The sequence below is a fragment of the Pomacea canaliculata genome, linkage group LG12, assembly GCF_003073045.1.
Source record: "Pomacea canaliculata isolate SZHN2017 linkage group LG12, ASM307304v1, whole genome shotgun sequence".
Lineage (NCBI taxonomy): Eukaryota > Metazoa > Mollusca > Gastropoda > Architaenioglossa > Ampullariidae > Pomacea > Pomacea canaliculata.
Genome location: NC_037601.1, coordinates 15,781,078 through 15,795,731, shown reverse-complemented (window position 1 = coordinate 15,795,731; position 14,654 = coordinate 15,781,078). Strand labels below are relative to the sequence as shown.

General features: G+C 37.2%; 2 protein-coding genes across 4 annotated transcripts; both read left to right on the top strand.

The window, feature by feature from the left end:
* The first annotated feature begins 20 nt into the window (after window positions 1-20).
* On the top strand, window positions 21-8,296 carry LOC112577129 (dual specificity protein phosphatase 22-B-like). Its single transcript, XM_025260098.1, has 5 exons — window positions 21-483; window positions 704-820; window positions 1,124-1,248; window positions 1,888-2,059; window positions 2,558-8,296. Exons 1-5 carry the CDS (start codon window positions 463-465, stop codon window positions 2,795-2,797), a joined length of 675 nt encoding a protein of 224 aa, XP_025115883.1. The 5' UTR covers window positions 21-462; the 3' UTR covers window positions 2,798-8,296.
* Window positions 8,297-11,421: 3,125 nt separating this feature from the next.
* On the top strand, window positions 11,422-14,171 carry LOC112553452 (glutathione peroxidase 1-like). Of its 3 annotated transcripts, none has more exons than XM_025220671.1 (3): window positions 11,422-11,930; window positions 12,558-12,855; window positions 13,293-14,171. In XM_025220671.1, exons 2-3 carry the CDS (start codon window positions 12,622-12,624, stop codon window positions 13,782-13,784), a joined length of 726 nt encoding a protein of 241 aa, XP_025076456.1. In that variant the 5' UTR covers window positions 11,422-11,930; window positions 12,558-12,621; the 3' UTR covers window positions 13,785-14,171. The 3 variants fall into 3 exon arrangements, with proteins under 3 accessions (XP_025076456.1, XP_025076458.1, XP_025076457.1); XM_025220673.1 differs by lacking the exon at window positions 11,422-11,930 and adding an exon at window positions 11,972-12,003; XM_025220672.1 differs by lacking the exon at window positions 11,422-11,930 and adding an exon at window positions 11,973-12,109.
* The last annotated feature ends 483 nt before the right edge of the window (window positions 14,172-14,654 follow it).

Genomic DNA, 14,654 nt, shown 5'->3' with positions numbered 1-14,654 from the left:
ATCTCTAGGCGGATGTTACATGTTACATCTAAATGAAGAAATAAGAGAAGTAAACTATAAGCTAGAAAGCTTATTAAATGTCTTCTTAGCAATTAATGCTTTTATGCTGCTCTTTTATCTAAACTACTGATTTTAAAAGTAATTTGGATTATTACGGATAGGCAGAAGTCTGTTTCGCTTAAAATATGCTTTGTTCCATATTAGTTCATTTGAAAATCTCATTGATTTTAAGTCTAGCGCCATACATGGACAAGTCCTGTTAGTATTGCGGCATCGTCTGTAGCATTAGTCACGGCGCAGTCAGGTGTCTTTTGTTGTCATACAGGTAGATTAGTATAAAACTGCTGCTTTCAGGGAGACGATGTTTCACTTGTAATTTCTAATAAGTGAAGGATGAACTGTTCACTGAAATTTGATTTTGTGCACAACTGTCATTGATACACTTGATCACCTTCAATCACAATGGGAAGTGGAATGAGCAAGGTAATAATTATACATTAAGTAAATTCAGCTTTTCACATTTTTAAAATACACAAACATCAGTTTTGAATCGGGATTTTTAAAGTTATAAGCAAGTAAGGAAAAGATCTGGCGAAAGAATCGATTCATGTTCAGATGGAGATAATTGCAGAAAATCTTTTTCATTATTCTCCACTTGGTTTTGTTCACGTAGTTTCAGGACATTTGTTTTTATTGGTCACAGGTCCTTCCTGGCCTTTACTTAGGAAACTTCCGGGATGCTAAAGACTTGGAGCAGCTTGAGACAAATAATATCACACATATCCTTTCCATTCATGACAGTGCTAAAAAACTTCTGGAGGTAACTTATTGCAGCGTGCTTTCATTTGTTGTTACTTTGTTACTAGGAGGGATAGTTAAATTTTGTTACAGAAATGCTTGCCACTGTGGCTTTGACAATATAAACATATTCATCTATATTAATTTTTTAAAGTTGTGATATACTTGTGTCTTAGGGTTATTCACTGACTTTAATATGCCGGGATTAGTGCATGTTTCCATCTCAGCTATGAGTGAATAGAGGAATAATTTGGGAACAAATTGCATGCCTACTAATTTTGCTTTACATTTTTTAAAAGAAATAATATGTCTTTAATATTTACAGAACAAGGAATACCTTTGTATACTTGCCAGTGACAGCCCATCACAAGACCTAATCCAGTTTTTTCCAGAATGCATAGATTTTATACACAAGGCCAGATTAAATGGTGGAGGTGTGCTGGTACACTGGTATGTTTGATTGATGCATAAAACCATTTATATCAATGGCAAGGGTATGTGGGTATGCATGAAGAACAGTTGCCTAAAAAGATACTTCTTTACTTGATATGTCACAAGAGTTTTATCAAGACTGTCTTACAAGGCAATAACACAACTAGTCTGCAGACCTGTTTACCCTTATGAGGACCAACCTGTAATATTTCCAAAACAAAAAAAGGGTGCTATCCCAGGTACAATCTGTGATTTTGATTCATTTTAATCAATCACAGATCAAACAAACATAATGATTAATTTCTGTAATTGTTAAGATCTGTTGTGATGATTACTAGGGAAACCAGTAAAGGTAAACTGCTCTACAGCTGTGTCTAGCAGAGAACAGATCATGATGGCCAGCCCTCTCATCTACTATATTCTCATGTGTCTTATGTGTACCTGCACAGAGGTCAAGGGCCTAAATGTCTTTAGCAATTGGGCGATGACTTTCTAAGATTTATTGGTGCTACCAATGATTTACAGAAAGACATTGAAAGCATTACATTATTCGTTCTAGTTTCAAAAAATAAAGTTTAAATGGTAAGTTTTAAACAATATAGCCAAGCATGTGTTATAGCATTGGTCTAGGTGGTTATTCTATACTGCTTGTTTCAGCCTGGCAGGTGTGTCAAGAAGTGTAACTGTGGTGGCAGCATACATTATGACTGTTACTTCCCTTGGATGGAGAGATGCCCTCAATGCTATCCGTGGAGCACGCAATTGTGCCAATCCAAATTTTGGATTTCAGAAACAGTTACAGACTTATGAGAACTGTGGGCTAGAAGAAGTAAGTTACTAATTACTGAAATATTTTATCTTTAGTTACACTATATATAATAAGCATTACCATAAAACATAATTTTAAATATTAGGGTATGTTCAATTTTTTTTTTTCCCCATGACTGTCCTTCAGAATCTGATGCCTTTGTCTACAATTTTCAAGCGATAAAGTTTTACAGCCAGAAGCTACTGATTCAAGGCTTACATTTCATAATGGGGGTTACAAATATCAGTGGAACTGACTTGAATATTGTCTTTTTCTTTGTTGTGTTCAAGGAGGCAAAAGGCTTTATCAGTGTTGTAGTTAGTTAATTTTTTTTTAAATCCAGAGCTCTTGCATGTTGCATTCACACAACATGTGGTGCCATTAAGTAACAGCTTCAGTTTCACTGACCATAGTATTGTATTTAGGCTGTCCAAGAAAAAGTTTACTCATGTGGTGTTAAGGCAAATTTCACTAATATTGGGGATATTATGTTTATAGTTCTTTCTTTTTTCACTGCAGGCCAGAAAACAATTAAAAGAAAAGTATCCACATAATCCATTTAGTGATGAAGCAGACTGTCAGAAACTGTTGCACTGTTTCAAGCATTACGTCCTGACTGGAGAGACAACGACTGCATCATCATCCATCAAAGGTGATGACGATGGGCTTTACCCTTTGCCTCACAATGCCTATGCAGACAAGAACCGAGACCCAGAGACAGGGACCAGTGACCAGTCTGGTTCAGCTAAGCATGACTGATGACATTTGATTTTAGCTACTTTACCTGTAACACTTTGATTCCAAAAAGAAAGCCATAGGTAAACTTTTATTTGACTTTCGCTCATCCATCAGTTTACAAAAAATGTTTAGGAGAATGAGCAGGAGTGCATGGTAATTGTTTTCCATGTCTTTTTATTGTGTTTTCAAATTACGTTTTTCAAATTATCCAATATGGTTGTCACTTTTTTAGGAATATCCCTGCAGTCCTTGCTTAGTTCATTCTCTGCTGCTACTCTCAAAGTAATTAAGTTTTGATTTTAATGTAAACATTCATTATAAATCTAGTCTAAAGTTTCCAGTTGTTTTGATTCCTTTAGGAAAAAAATACAAGATTTTATAGGTGTGCAAATCTGCGAAGAATCCACGTGGTTCTTGACATTGAATAAAATAAAGGCAAATTTATTTTTGAAAACTATTTTATGCTTGAGGCTTGTTTAGGTGCTTTATATGTTGATGTTGTTGCATGTTTTTCTTTTCTGGTTGTTAACTTTTATGTAAGTGTTATTTAGTCTTGGGGCACTGTGCATTTTTGCTTCGAGAGATCTAAAATCTCCAGCTTTTAAAAGGGATAAATTCTCTCGCTTCTTAGGCTAGAGCCTATCCCTTTCCCATCCTTAGTTATTACTTTTCCATATATTTTTATTTTCATTTCTGTGTGCATGTTCATTGCTAGTAACTTTCTAATTCACCTTTGTCTGTTTTCCTGCAAACATAAAATGTTATCCAATTGTTGTTTCTTATTTAGTTCTATTCTTATTCTAGTTCCATTTAACTAGAATAATTTTCTTCAAAATTTGAACTTCCACATTTTTTTTAAAAGGTTTTTGTGATTTTTAGGCTTGTTACTTTCAGGACATTTGTTAACATCACTTGAGCAATACTAGTGCATTTGGAGGTTTTCTCTTGTGCCTTCAATAAAAATAAGTTTCTTTAAATGTTTTTTATATTTAGAATGAAAAATGCAACTTCTTGCCTGAAGACCTTTATCTCATAAATATGTTTACTTCATTTGTGCATATAACTTATTTGGCCATGTGTCTTAATTTCAATCTTTCATATTTCAATCAAGCACCAACTCAAATCAAAATCTACAATTTTTCTTTGAGAGAAATAGATGAGAGGGAATATGTGTGCCTGTGCTGTTTCACTCTTTCACTATATGCTGATTTTACACAATCTGTTGTAGACCAATGTTTCCTAGCTTTTACCATATTAAAACATTCAAAGGCTTTTTTCCCACCTAATTATCAATCATTCTTGAGACTTTACACAAACTTGACTTTTGACATCATTTTTTTTTTCACAGCTGGTTTATACAGTATGTCATTCGCTAAAGATGTAAACCTTAATGGCCATTTGTTGTGAATATAAAGAGACTTGTGTTAGCATGCCAGTCTTTGGCCGCTTACGTTGTTTTGAATGCATGGTATTTTGGGCTGTTGTCCTATTTTGCTATGCCTTTGTTTATTCAGTTACAGTATTGTAGCATGATAAACCATGTTTTGTATGCAAATTGCATTATTTATGAGGGCCAGTCCTTGGACTAGAATGCATACTTTATAAGAGATCAAATCTTTGTGTAATGTACATTGTGTGAGCGACAGTAACTGCTTGTTGATAAATGAAAATTTTGCAATAACTTTTTTTAGGTCAACATGGTTTATAATAAGAAAGAATTAGAAAGTTGTACAACAGCAAGTATGGTTCTTAGCTATGCAAATAGATCATGACTGATATTATTTATATAGAGTGATGCTTGTTAAAATGAGGATACTGTCAGTTTCATGATTTAAAGCATTTTTAACTTGGTTGCTGAACTAATAAACTTCTGAAGGTTCTTAAAGATGACACAAGGACCAAGTTACAAAAATACATCTACAGTATAGAATTGATTTGTTTGTTTTATTTTACTGTTTCTTAGTTCATATTTATGTAAAATGCTTGTGAAGATTATCACTGACATGTGCATGTGCTCTAATTGTTTTAAATGGTTTGAAAAACATAAAATTTTTAAGCGAATGTTATCTATAGACATTAAGAACAAATCACGTTATGCTCAGGGGTAAATAGAAAGGTAATTTTGAATATAAAGTCAGATGGGTAATAATTTTTAAAATACAAGAAGTTAACACATTGATAAGAGAATATTAGATTTTAAAAAACTTCATTAGTATGGTTATTTCTCAAAATTTAACTCTGATTATGTGTGCCTCAAATGTTGGGATTACCAACAACGAACAGAGTATATAGCATTCCTCTTTTTTTTTTTTTTTTTTTTTTTTTTGGCTTTATAAAGACTATAACAAAAGTTGATGAATATGAATCCAAAAGCCTATATTTATTCTTTTACTGTTCTTTTCATCTCTTTGTTATGTCAGAAAATTTTGTACTTAAATATCCCTTCAAATTGTTTGGGAGATAAGATGTAAGTGTAATGGTCCACCCCATTTTCAAAATGTATTCATCTGTTACTGTACATTTGAACACTTCTTTTAACATTGCAAAACAAAGTTTGGTCACCACTTCAGCATCTTTATTAACTATCATTCTTATGTCATTTCTAATTTCAAGTTCCACCTACCATTTAAAACATTTTAATAATAATCATTTGATTTATATTGCATGGTTCATGACTAGGCCTAACATGAAACAAATCATGGAGTACCTGCCTTTAGTGTCAAGAATTTTTATCAGTTTTGTACATTAAAAAAAACACAAAAAAACCCCTAGCACCTGTCACGTACTTTGGTGGGGATCAGGAAGCTAAGTCTATGCACAGCCTTTCATTGTCCACTTCTATAAATGTGGGTAGGCAGCTAACAAGTGGTTGTGAGGTGGGTCAATCCTTTTAAGGGGCATTATTAAAAATAAGACAGCTGGCACATCACTAAGATTATTAAGATGTATTTTTCATGCTCCATTCCTTTGCTGCTCACAAATTAGAAAGCTTTGCTATATGTTTCATTTGTTTAAAGACACTTAAATTCTTGATGAGGTTTATTATGGGGTCAAATGCAGGAAAGTGTTAGGTTACTTTTTTTTTTACCAAATCAAAAATAGAAGTGGAGATGCAGTACATGATCATAATTGAATATAAATCTTCCTCATGTATCCCATAAGGTTTTTTTTATAGCTGTTGTCATTTTTTCTATAGAAAGTTTCTGTTTTATGACTATGTATATGCTTTGTCAATTTTTATCAGCTTCTCTCACTCTTTCTCTCTACACAAGGATAGGGAGAGAACATGATAGCTAATCTCATTGACTGTTTAAAGTATGAGACATTGTACTTTTAATTATAAATTTAGCTGATGCAAAATAAAATTTCTCTGTCACCTGGCTTATTAATGGCACAAAACTCCACACTCCATTTCCATGGACTGTTCAGTCTGCTTAGCTTCACTCTTCTCAGCTGATCAGGATTGTCCCAAAATACTTTAAAAAACATAATTTCTTAGTCATTTGGGCACCCAAGAAGAAAAAAAATATTAATAAACATTTTAAAAAAATTACCTTCAACAAAAATCAGACCTTCACTTTCAGTTCCCACATTGCCAAACCTGCCTCTGCACCATAGAATGGTTCAAGCATCCATTCCTCAGTTGCAATACAATAGTCGCTTATCATGTGTTTTAAACAATCAGTGAGATTTGCACTGACATTCTCTTGTATGTCTTTCCTGCCTTCAATCTTTTCATGTAATTTTTGTTTCAAAAAAATATTGTTACATAAAATTCATTCTAATCTATAATCATTTTCTGACAGTCATTAACATTGTTTGTCTTCCTCCCAGTTTTGTTCTAGAGACGCTGTGGTAGGTGTCTTTGGTCCAAATCAGTGTAACATTCTTGCCCTTGATATTGTCCAAAGATGCATGTGCATGATTATGTTTTTCCTGTACTGCTGGTTCTTCCTTCCTAAACTGTTTTGAAGTATACATGATATCCAGCATGTGCCAGTTGATCCAAGTTATTTTGTATGATACTTGATAGCATCCTTTTGTGTATACATGTTGAACCTCATAAGTCTTTGATGCCAAATATGCATTAGGACCAGCATTGTTCTGAACGCATTGCCTTGTTTGCATTGACTGATTATCTTATTATCATTTGTTTGTACATGTCCAGTTCTGTACTTAACTGAGAAGTTCAGGTTCTGTTGACTTGTGCTTCAAAAGAGTTTTTCAGATTCAAGCCATAAGGCAGCAGTCAGTATATATGACAGAAATCATGAAGTAATTTTACACACTGTTATTTTTTTCTCTGCATCAAGTGTAGATTTACATGTTATCATGAAGCAGCAACAGCTATGATAGTGTTAGTAGCTTCTCTTGTTATGCCTTATTTACTGTGTTGCATCTTTTCTTCACAAAGCATTTGTGAAAAAGTGAATATAAAATAAGTAAATGTATTCAACAGCAACATCATGTTAACAGTATACCTCAGGGTCAAATATGTTTTGAAGCCTGTATGAATATATCCATATTCTTTGAGACTTTGCTGTCCAGTAATCTAAACGTTCCTAGAATCTACATCGACTGATGATCACGGGTGTTCTGTAATGTAACTTACTACTTTGTGACCTTAGAGAAGGTATTGCCTCATTTTGCTGATGATTAGTAACCAACCTGTTGAGCTGGAACAAATGTTAACATGCATTACTTTCAGTTAAAAGTGGAATTTTTATGGGTGCTTGATATAAAAAAAATATTTTTTTCATATCGAAATTCATCAAGATCCTAACTGTTAATGAGCTCTGCTCAACTTCTTGTAAGACGTACTTTTTTTTATTAAAAAAGCTGTTAATCTAGCTTCTTTGATATGACAAAGACAGTGATCCCTTAATTGTGATATCTGAAAGAACATTATGTTTACATTGCTGGCCAAACAATAACTTTAATAGTTATCTTCCAAGACAGGAAGAACTGTAGCCCTATAACTTTCAGGGAGGGCACCATAGACCCATAACTGTGAGATGGATAGATACTGTGTGTGCATGTGTTGTAATAATAATATTTCAGTTTTTGAAGACCATTTGGTCCATATAAGCAAGAGAAAGTTTGCAAAATAGTGTAGCATAATGTCATTCTGTATATGTGAATGGTTGAGTATGAGAGAGTAGGCAATTAGTTTTCTTGTAAGATATAAAAATAATCTCATGATACAAGTTTAGCAAGCTTTTAAAGCCTAAGCTAACTTCAATGGCAATTTTTTTCAATATATATTTGTACATCCAAACAAACCCATACAGGCATGCACATGTGTGAAGTGTTTAGTTTTAGCATATTTCATAACCAAAATTACTTGTGTACTGCTTCCTTAAGAATGCTGTTTGCATTAAAATCTGCAGTCTGTGGTAAAGTTAGCTTGGGGGGAGTAATTCATAAACTGCAAAAAAATAAATCATGCTGACTATATGATTTTGCATCATTATGTGTGCTGTGCTGCAAATGTATGCAATAAATTTGTGATGGTTTTTAGCCAAATTCTTATTGGTCTCTGTGCGTGTAAACTTTTTTTTTTGGGTGGGTGGGGGGGAGGGTGTGTATGGAAATTGATGTGGGTACAGAAAATTGTGCAAGAGTTGATGTGTTAGTAATGTGTCAGAATGCACTGATGATCTTGCACCATTTGATGTACAGCTATACAACTATATTTTCCACAGCTGCAGTCCCAGCATGCAGTAGATTAGAACATCTATCTTTCCCAGACCATCAGGAATGTTGTGTGTATTGAGATCATTATTTGTAAATACAGTCTGCAAGTCCATATAACTTTGCAGGATCAGCCACATCCCATTCTGCTATTGGAGACAAACTTTCGAGGAATAAGAATGAAGCTCGTCGTATTGTCTGAATGAAAATCCTATCATTCTACACTTCTACCCCCCTCCTTCAGCCACACTACCAGTCCGAGCTAGCCATGGATTACAAGATCACTACTTTGTACCCTCTCGATAGTCTTCACGGCCGTGTACCGTTCCAAGCACGCCTGTCTAAGTAACTGCAAGGTCCTACTACAAAGTAGGTTTCTTCAATCTGTTAGTGCCGACCTCGTACTCTCTCTGTCACACATCAGACAAGAGAATGATTGTCCTCTGATTCTACCGTTTGGGGTTCTCTAACCTCACCCTTCAGATCGTGTCTACCTTCGGAACTTTCAAGTTTGTCCCAAAATAATAAACCATTTAAAAGAAAAATTGCTCACTCTTCAATTTCCCCTCCCCCATCCCGTCTTTGTCTATGCACTTTCTTCGTGTTTACTGCTGTGGCATTCATTGTATTGTGAACTGTCCCGTGGTTTGGTTGTTTTTTTGTTTTTTGTTTTTTTTCAAAACGCATTGAGTTCGTCTTCACACGGAGAAGTGCCCGCTGTACGAATCATCATTACTTACACAATGCAAAGCAATAAGCACGGGTTGGGAGGGGGAGAAAAAGAGAGGGAGGATGGAAGGAAATAAATGTCTGGGACAAACAGGTGTGACAAAGAGACTTAATTCAAGCTGTCACAAGTACCTCTGTCTAGTGCTTTCTCAGGCGAAGATCTCCACGGTGCGATTTTTCCGTATTAACCGCACACGTACTCTGCTTATCTTAGTCTCTCCAGTTCCATTTCCCGCTTGCGACACACCCCTCACCCCGCCACAGCTTGGGTCTACGATGCCCCGAGAATCGTTCCCCACCTCTCCTCCCCCACGATCGCAACACATATCGTTCTTTGCTTTTACCTTTATACCTGGCCGACAGTTAGTGAACATTCATTCCACACATTTTTCGTGACTGGCAACAACTCGCATCTAGAACAATTCGTCAAGTCACACGGGGTCAGCTGACACAAACACTGCTCTGGGTAAACCCAGGGACATATAGGTCGTCTAGCTTGCAGACTTCAACCATTTGTTATTTATTTCAGTAATTTAGCTCGCTACTTTGCGTTAGCCATTCAGCTAGCACCAGTGCACTTTGCCTGGCTATTGTATGGGCTGTACTCAAGCTCTCCGATGTACTGTCTGTCTGCCGAGACCAACGCTTGCGATGTTCTCTGTTGTCTCGGCGAACCTAAACAAAGAATGTGACTAAACCGGAAGCTTTGTACACACCTGCCTCGTTTTAGTAGCTAATCTGGAATGTGAATAAACCGGAAGCTTCGTAGTAGCATGACTCATTTTAGTAGCTAACTTGAAAAAAATCGTCTGCCAGCAGTCCAGTAAAACAAGTTCGTGCCTCTATGGTCCCGAGCTTGTGCTCCACACCATGGATGTGTAATACAAGTTCCTGTCCACACTGACCTTTTTGAGATCCATATCCCACAAAAATTTATATTTATTATGCGCTGAGCGATGGCCTTGCAGGGTTTAAAATTTAAGTGGAGTCAAAGGGACTCCAAACAGAGTGGCAGGTGCATTGTCACGATCGGAAATCGATCAAGAAATTCCATAAGAGAATTCCCTGAGTCTGGGTGAAGGAGAGGCGGGAGGAATGTTCAAGAAATACGTGTGTTAACTACTATTAATAGCAGCAACTGTGTTGGAAGAATGTTTGTGAATGACATCAAGTTTATTACTGGTCTGATGCATATTATGTATGAGGTCAGCAGATTTTGACGTCAGAGAACGAAGGGGAGGGCAGACGTGAGACGTGCACCAAAGGAGTTGTGCAACTTTACTCAAAAAGAAAAACTTCGTTCAGTGAAAGCCCTATGTGAAGGGGCGAGTGAGGAGATTTATATTTGTGTGTCAATACTATACGATGAAGTTTACGATGAAGTGACTAGTGAACAGTGTATGAATGGCGTGTGAATAAATTAAACTTGACAAGCTTTTCTGTAAAACAAGAGAACAAGGGAGATAAGTACCTGTGTGCAAAGAGTGAGATTCCAATTGAGATCTAAAAGAACTATTTTTCAGAATGTGGACTCGCCGGTTCGATACCGATGTGGGGCACCAAAATTTCTGCAGAGTGGACTTAACTGTTGGGAATCCGTAAATAATGACTCAGTAAAGGCTGATTCATTAGGTGCAGCTATGGGGAGGAGATGTGCGTCCCACTCTCAAAAAGAGGGCCTCGAGAAAAGTGCAGTCTTTAACACTTAATTCATTCCGCAATAACCAAGTCAAGAATTGTCTTGACCTTTTACTCTTCTAACACAACTTTGACTGAAGATGACACGTGACCTATCGCCCATGTTTGGAATGTTGATTATGTGTTGAAGGAGCGTTGACTGCCACAAAATTGCTTTGACGCCGTCAGAGATTTTCTAGGGAACTGAATAGAGAAACAACAGTGACTGTCGAAGCCGCTTAAACGAAAGGAACAAAAAAAGGGAGGAACATTTGTACAAGGAACTTTAAGCCCTGTCTGACATGCATTGTCTGACAATGGACAGCTGAGAGTGGTGTCAGCAATTAAAAGACCATTTAGTATGACTAATGCACGATTGAGCGGCGTTTTCGCTGCACCCTTCTGCCCCTGGGACCAATGGAGGCAAGAAAACATTAAGTGGTTCTCCGCCTAACAGTTTTCCCGGTTCAAAAGGTTGCCAAGTGTGTGTGTGAGCGCGTTAGGAAGGAAGAATTGAAGTGGAAGGGGTGGAAGGCATGGGGGGGGAAGGTTTCTATGTACCGGCACCCACCCCTCACCCTAGTTAACTTTCAGCAGCATTTCATTGCGGTTTCAGAGGGGGCGGTGGCTGTCCGCTGGCTTATGGACGAGTTCAAACACCTCTGCGGATCTAATTCCCTATCCAATCTTCGAGGGCGCTGACACCGGCTGCCTGAGGACAAAACTTGTTACGGGTGCCCTGCAGTCCACGGGGGTTAAAATACGGTAGGCAGAACCACAAGGAGTCGAGCGGTAGAAGTCTCTTGCTGTCAACCAACCAGCAAAGGGTTTAAAACTTTAACAAATAACATAATGCAAATAGTGAAGTGAAGATAAGAGCGTGCTTTTTCCGACATTTTTGTAAACTAGAAAGATACAATGACTAGGACATGCCACCCGGGGTGATCATGCTGACCTGAACAGACCGCGCAAGTGACACGGAGATCAGTTGTTTGGGCTGCAGTTGGAACAAAGGCCAGGACGAAAAACCTTCGTTAACTCCGGTGGATACAAGGTGAGGTCTACATGATATATACTTGTTTTGAACCTGTGTGACGCGCTTGGAAACACAATACTGGTGCGAAGAGGTATGTGGAATGGAGCGGTTTGAAAACTGAGGAAGACTTCTGAGTGTTACAAACCTTTCAGTTTTTGCAATTTAATGATCAGCATCGATGCTTTAAAAAATTCTTTGTAAGTGACTTTTCACTAAAATGCTTTTCATGTAGTTGATATAGACTTCATTAAAAGTCCGATCTTAACTTCTGGTAAAAAAAAAAAAAAAGAAAAAAAGGGAGGGGGACGCTCTTCAAAGTGAATAGGATACAGTGTATATGAATTCCTAATTTCAAACGGTATTCATAATGTCATGGGAGTTTCTCAGGTCATTTAACACAACATCGTGTAGTATCATTTTAGTATTTTTATCCACTGAAGTATCGCAGAAAAACAAAAACATGACAGTAGTTTTACCATCCCCGAATATGTCAAGGAAAGATGTATAGCTATGTGTTGAAAACATTGTTCATTAAGAAGTTTATACAAATTTATTTTAAGTAATAAATATAAATACTTATTTCCTCAGTGCATCAAAAAGAAAAAAAAATATCATGCCAGAAAGGTCGTCTTAATGTCTTTTCAGATCACATGGTGGAACATCAAAGAATAAAAGAAACTATCGAGTCAGCTATCCCTCAAACTGAACAATGAATAACAAAAGCCGAAATTTATCATTGACCAAAGCCAGCCAGCAAATCAACGCTGTCACGTGCCTCTTTGGAGGGAGGCCTGTTCCGGCTTCTTCAGTTTCGTCATTCTACCAACTGTCGGCACCCCTCATCAACGGGCGCATGGAGCCACTCTCTAGGCACGAAGGTCGGGTGTGCCTCGTAGTGAACATGGCTTCCGCTGACCCTACCACTAGGCAAGAGCTCATGCAGGTTAGCTTGACTACACTGAACTCACTCATGTACACTCTATGATTTGCTTAGTTGTTTGTTTTTGTTTGTTTGTTTGTTTGTTTGTTTGTTTGTTTGTTTGTTTGCCCTGGCGTAGCCTTCATGTCAACCTGGCATACATCACTATGTAGAGAAGGAAGTCAGGGACATATAGTCCCAGCTCTCATATTTGTTGTAACCTTGACAACGGTAAATGTATTCGTGTACAATCCTGACGTCTGCATTGTTGACTTCTTTCTGTGTCTGGGGAGGTGAGTATCTGGAGAACACAAGAGGAGTGTACTTACCCAGATTTGGGGGAATAGTATATATCTTGCTGTAAATATTTTTATAACCCCGGCTCTCTCAATATGCATTCGTAATATATATACGTTTTCAAATTGTATATATATATACGTGTGTGTAATTTTTTTTAATAGCTCAATGATTTGGTGACTGTATTCGGCCCACATGGTCTGAGTGTGCTGGTGTTCCCCTGCAACCAGTTCGGAGGCTTGGAGCCGTTCTACAACGACGAGATTCCTTTGATCCTCCAGAATGTGCGGCCAGGAGCCAAGTTCGAGACAAAGTTTCAACTCTTCGCCAAGTGTGAGGTAAACGGAAGCAGCGCCAGTCCTGTATACGAATACCTCAAAGTCAAGCTGCCTCTTCCAACCAACGACGACTCTGTGCTGTCACATGACAGTCAACATCCAGCAACATGGAAGCCAGTCACGCGCTATGACGTAAGTTGGAACTATGAAAAATTTGTGGTCTGCTACGACGGCCAACCCTCGAAGAGGTTCACCAACAAGGTGTCCTATGAACTAATTCGTAAAGAAGTAGAGAGCTGCCTCAGGAAAATTCCCAAATCTGTTCGAGAGCATCATGGGTTCACACCTTTTGAGACACTGTTACATACCTACAGGTAGGCGAAATTCGTAAGAAAACTTTTACCTGCAAGAATGCCAGAAGAAACGCCGAGTTTTTTTGAAAAAGCAAAAAAACATTTGTTCTCCTTAGTTTGAAAACTTCTTGGTAGTTGGTGGTCTACAAAACAAGAAACAAACAAGAAAAAAATGAAGACATCTGAATTTCAAGAGGTGTTTGACAGTTATTTAAAAAATCAGTCGAAGGACAATGTGTTTTTCGTAAATATGCTTTGAAGGATTTTTTTTTTCGTGTCCATTCTGTTTTTTTGTGTGACTCAAGTAATATGGTTGTGAAATATTTCTTCTAGCCAAATATTTCTATGTATGTGCGTATGAGTGTGTGTGTGTGTGACTGTGGAAGAGTGCCTGAAACATATACACACACGCACGCACGCACGCACACACACAAATAAGATGTAAAGACGATGACCAAGAGTTTGACATGAGTACATACCAGATGAGACAACATTTTTTTATGTTTTCTATATCTTGTACAATCTTCTTTTTCAAGTCTTTCTCACCTCTTCTTTCGCTGTTTTCGTTCAGGCTTTCGGCTGTCAACTACTGGTTTTCTTTTATATTTCCTTCTTTTCTTTTACATTAGTGTAGCTGTGTCCTTTCCTCAGGTTACTTTGTAAACTATTTTCTAATTGTTTGCTTCGTATTTTCGCACTGACACAAATTATATAAGTGAAACAAAATTGTACTTGTGCAAAATTATGTGAGGCACAATGGCTTTCGCTGGCCTCATTGAGGACACTATATTTAGAAAAATCTACTCGTAGATTCAATAAAAGCTGGTTTTCAGTTTGACCAGAGTAAGCCCATTATTAACGATTTCCAACCCTCGGTCAATAAAGGGAGGTAAGC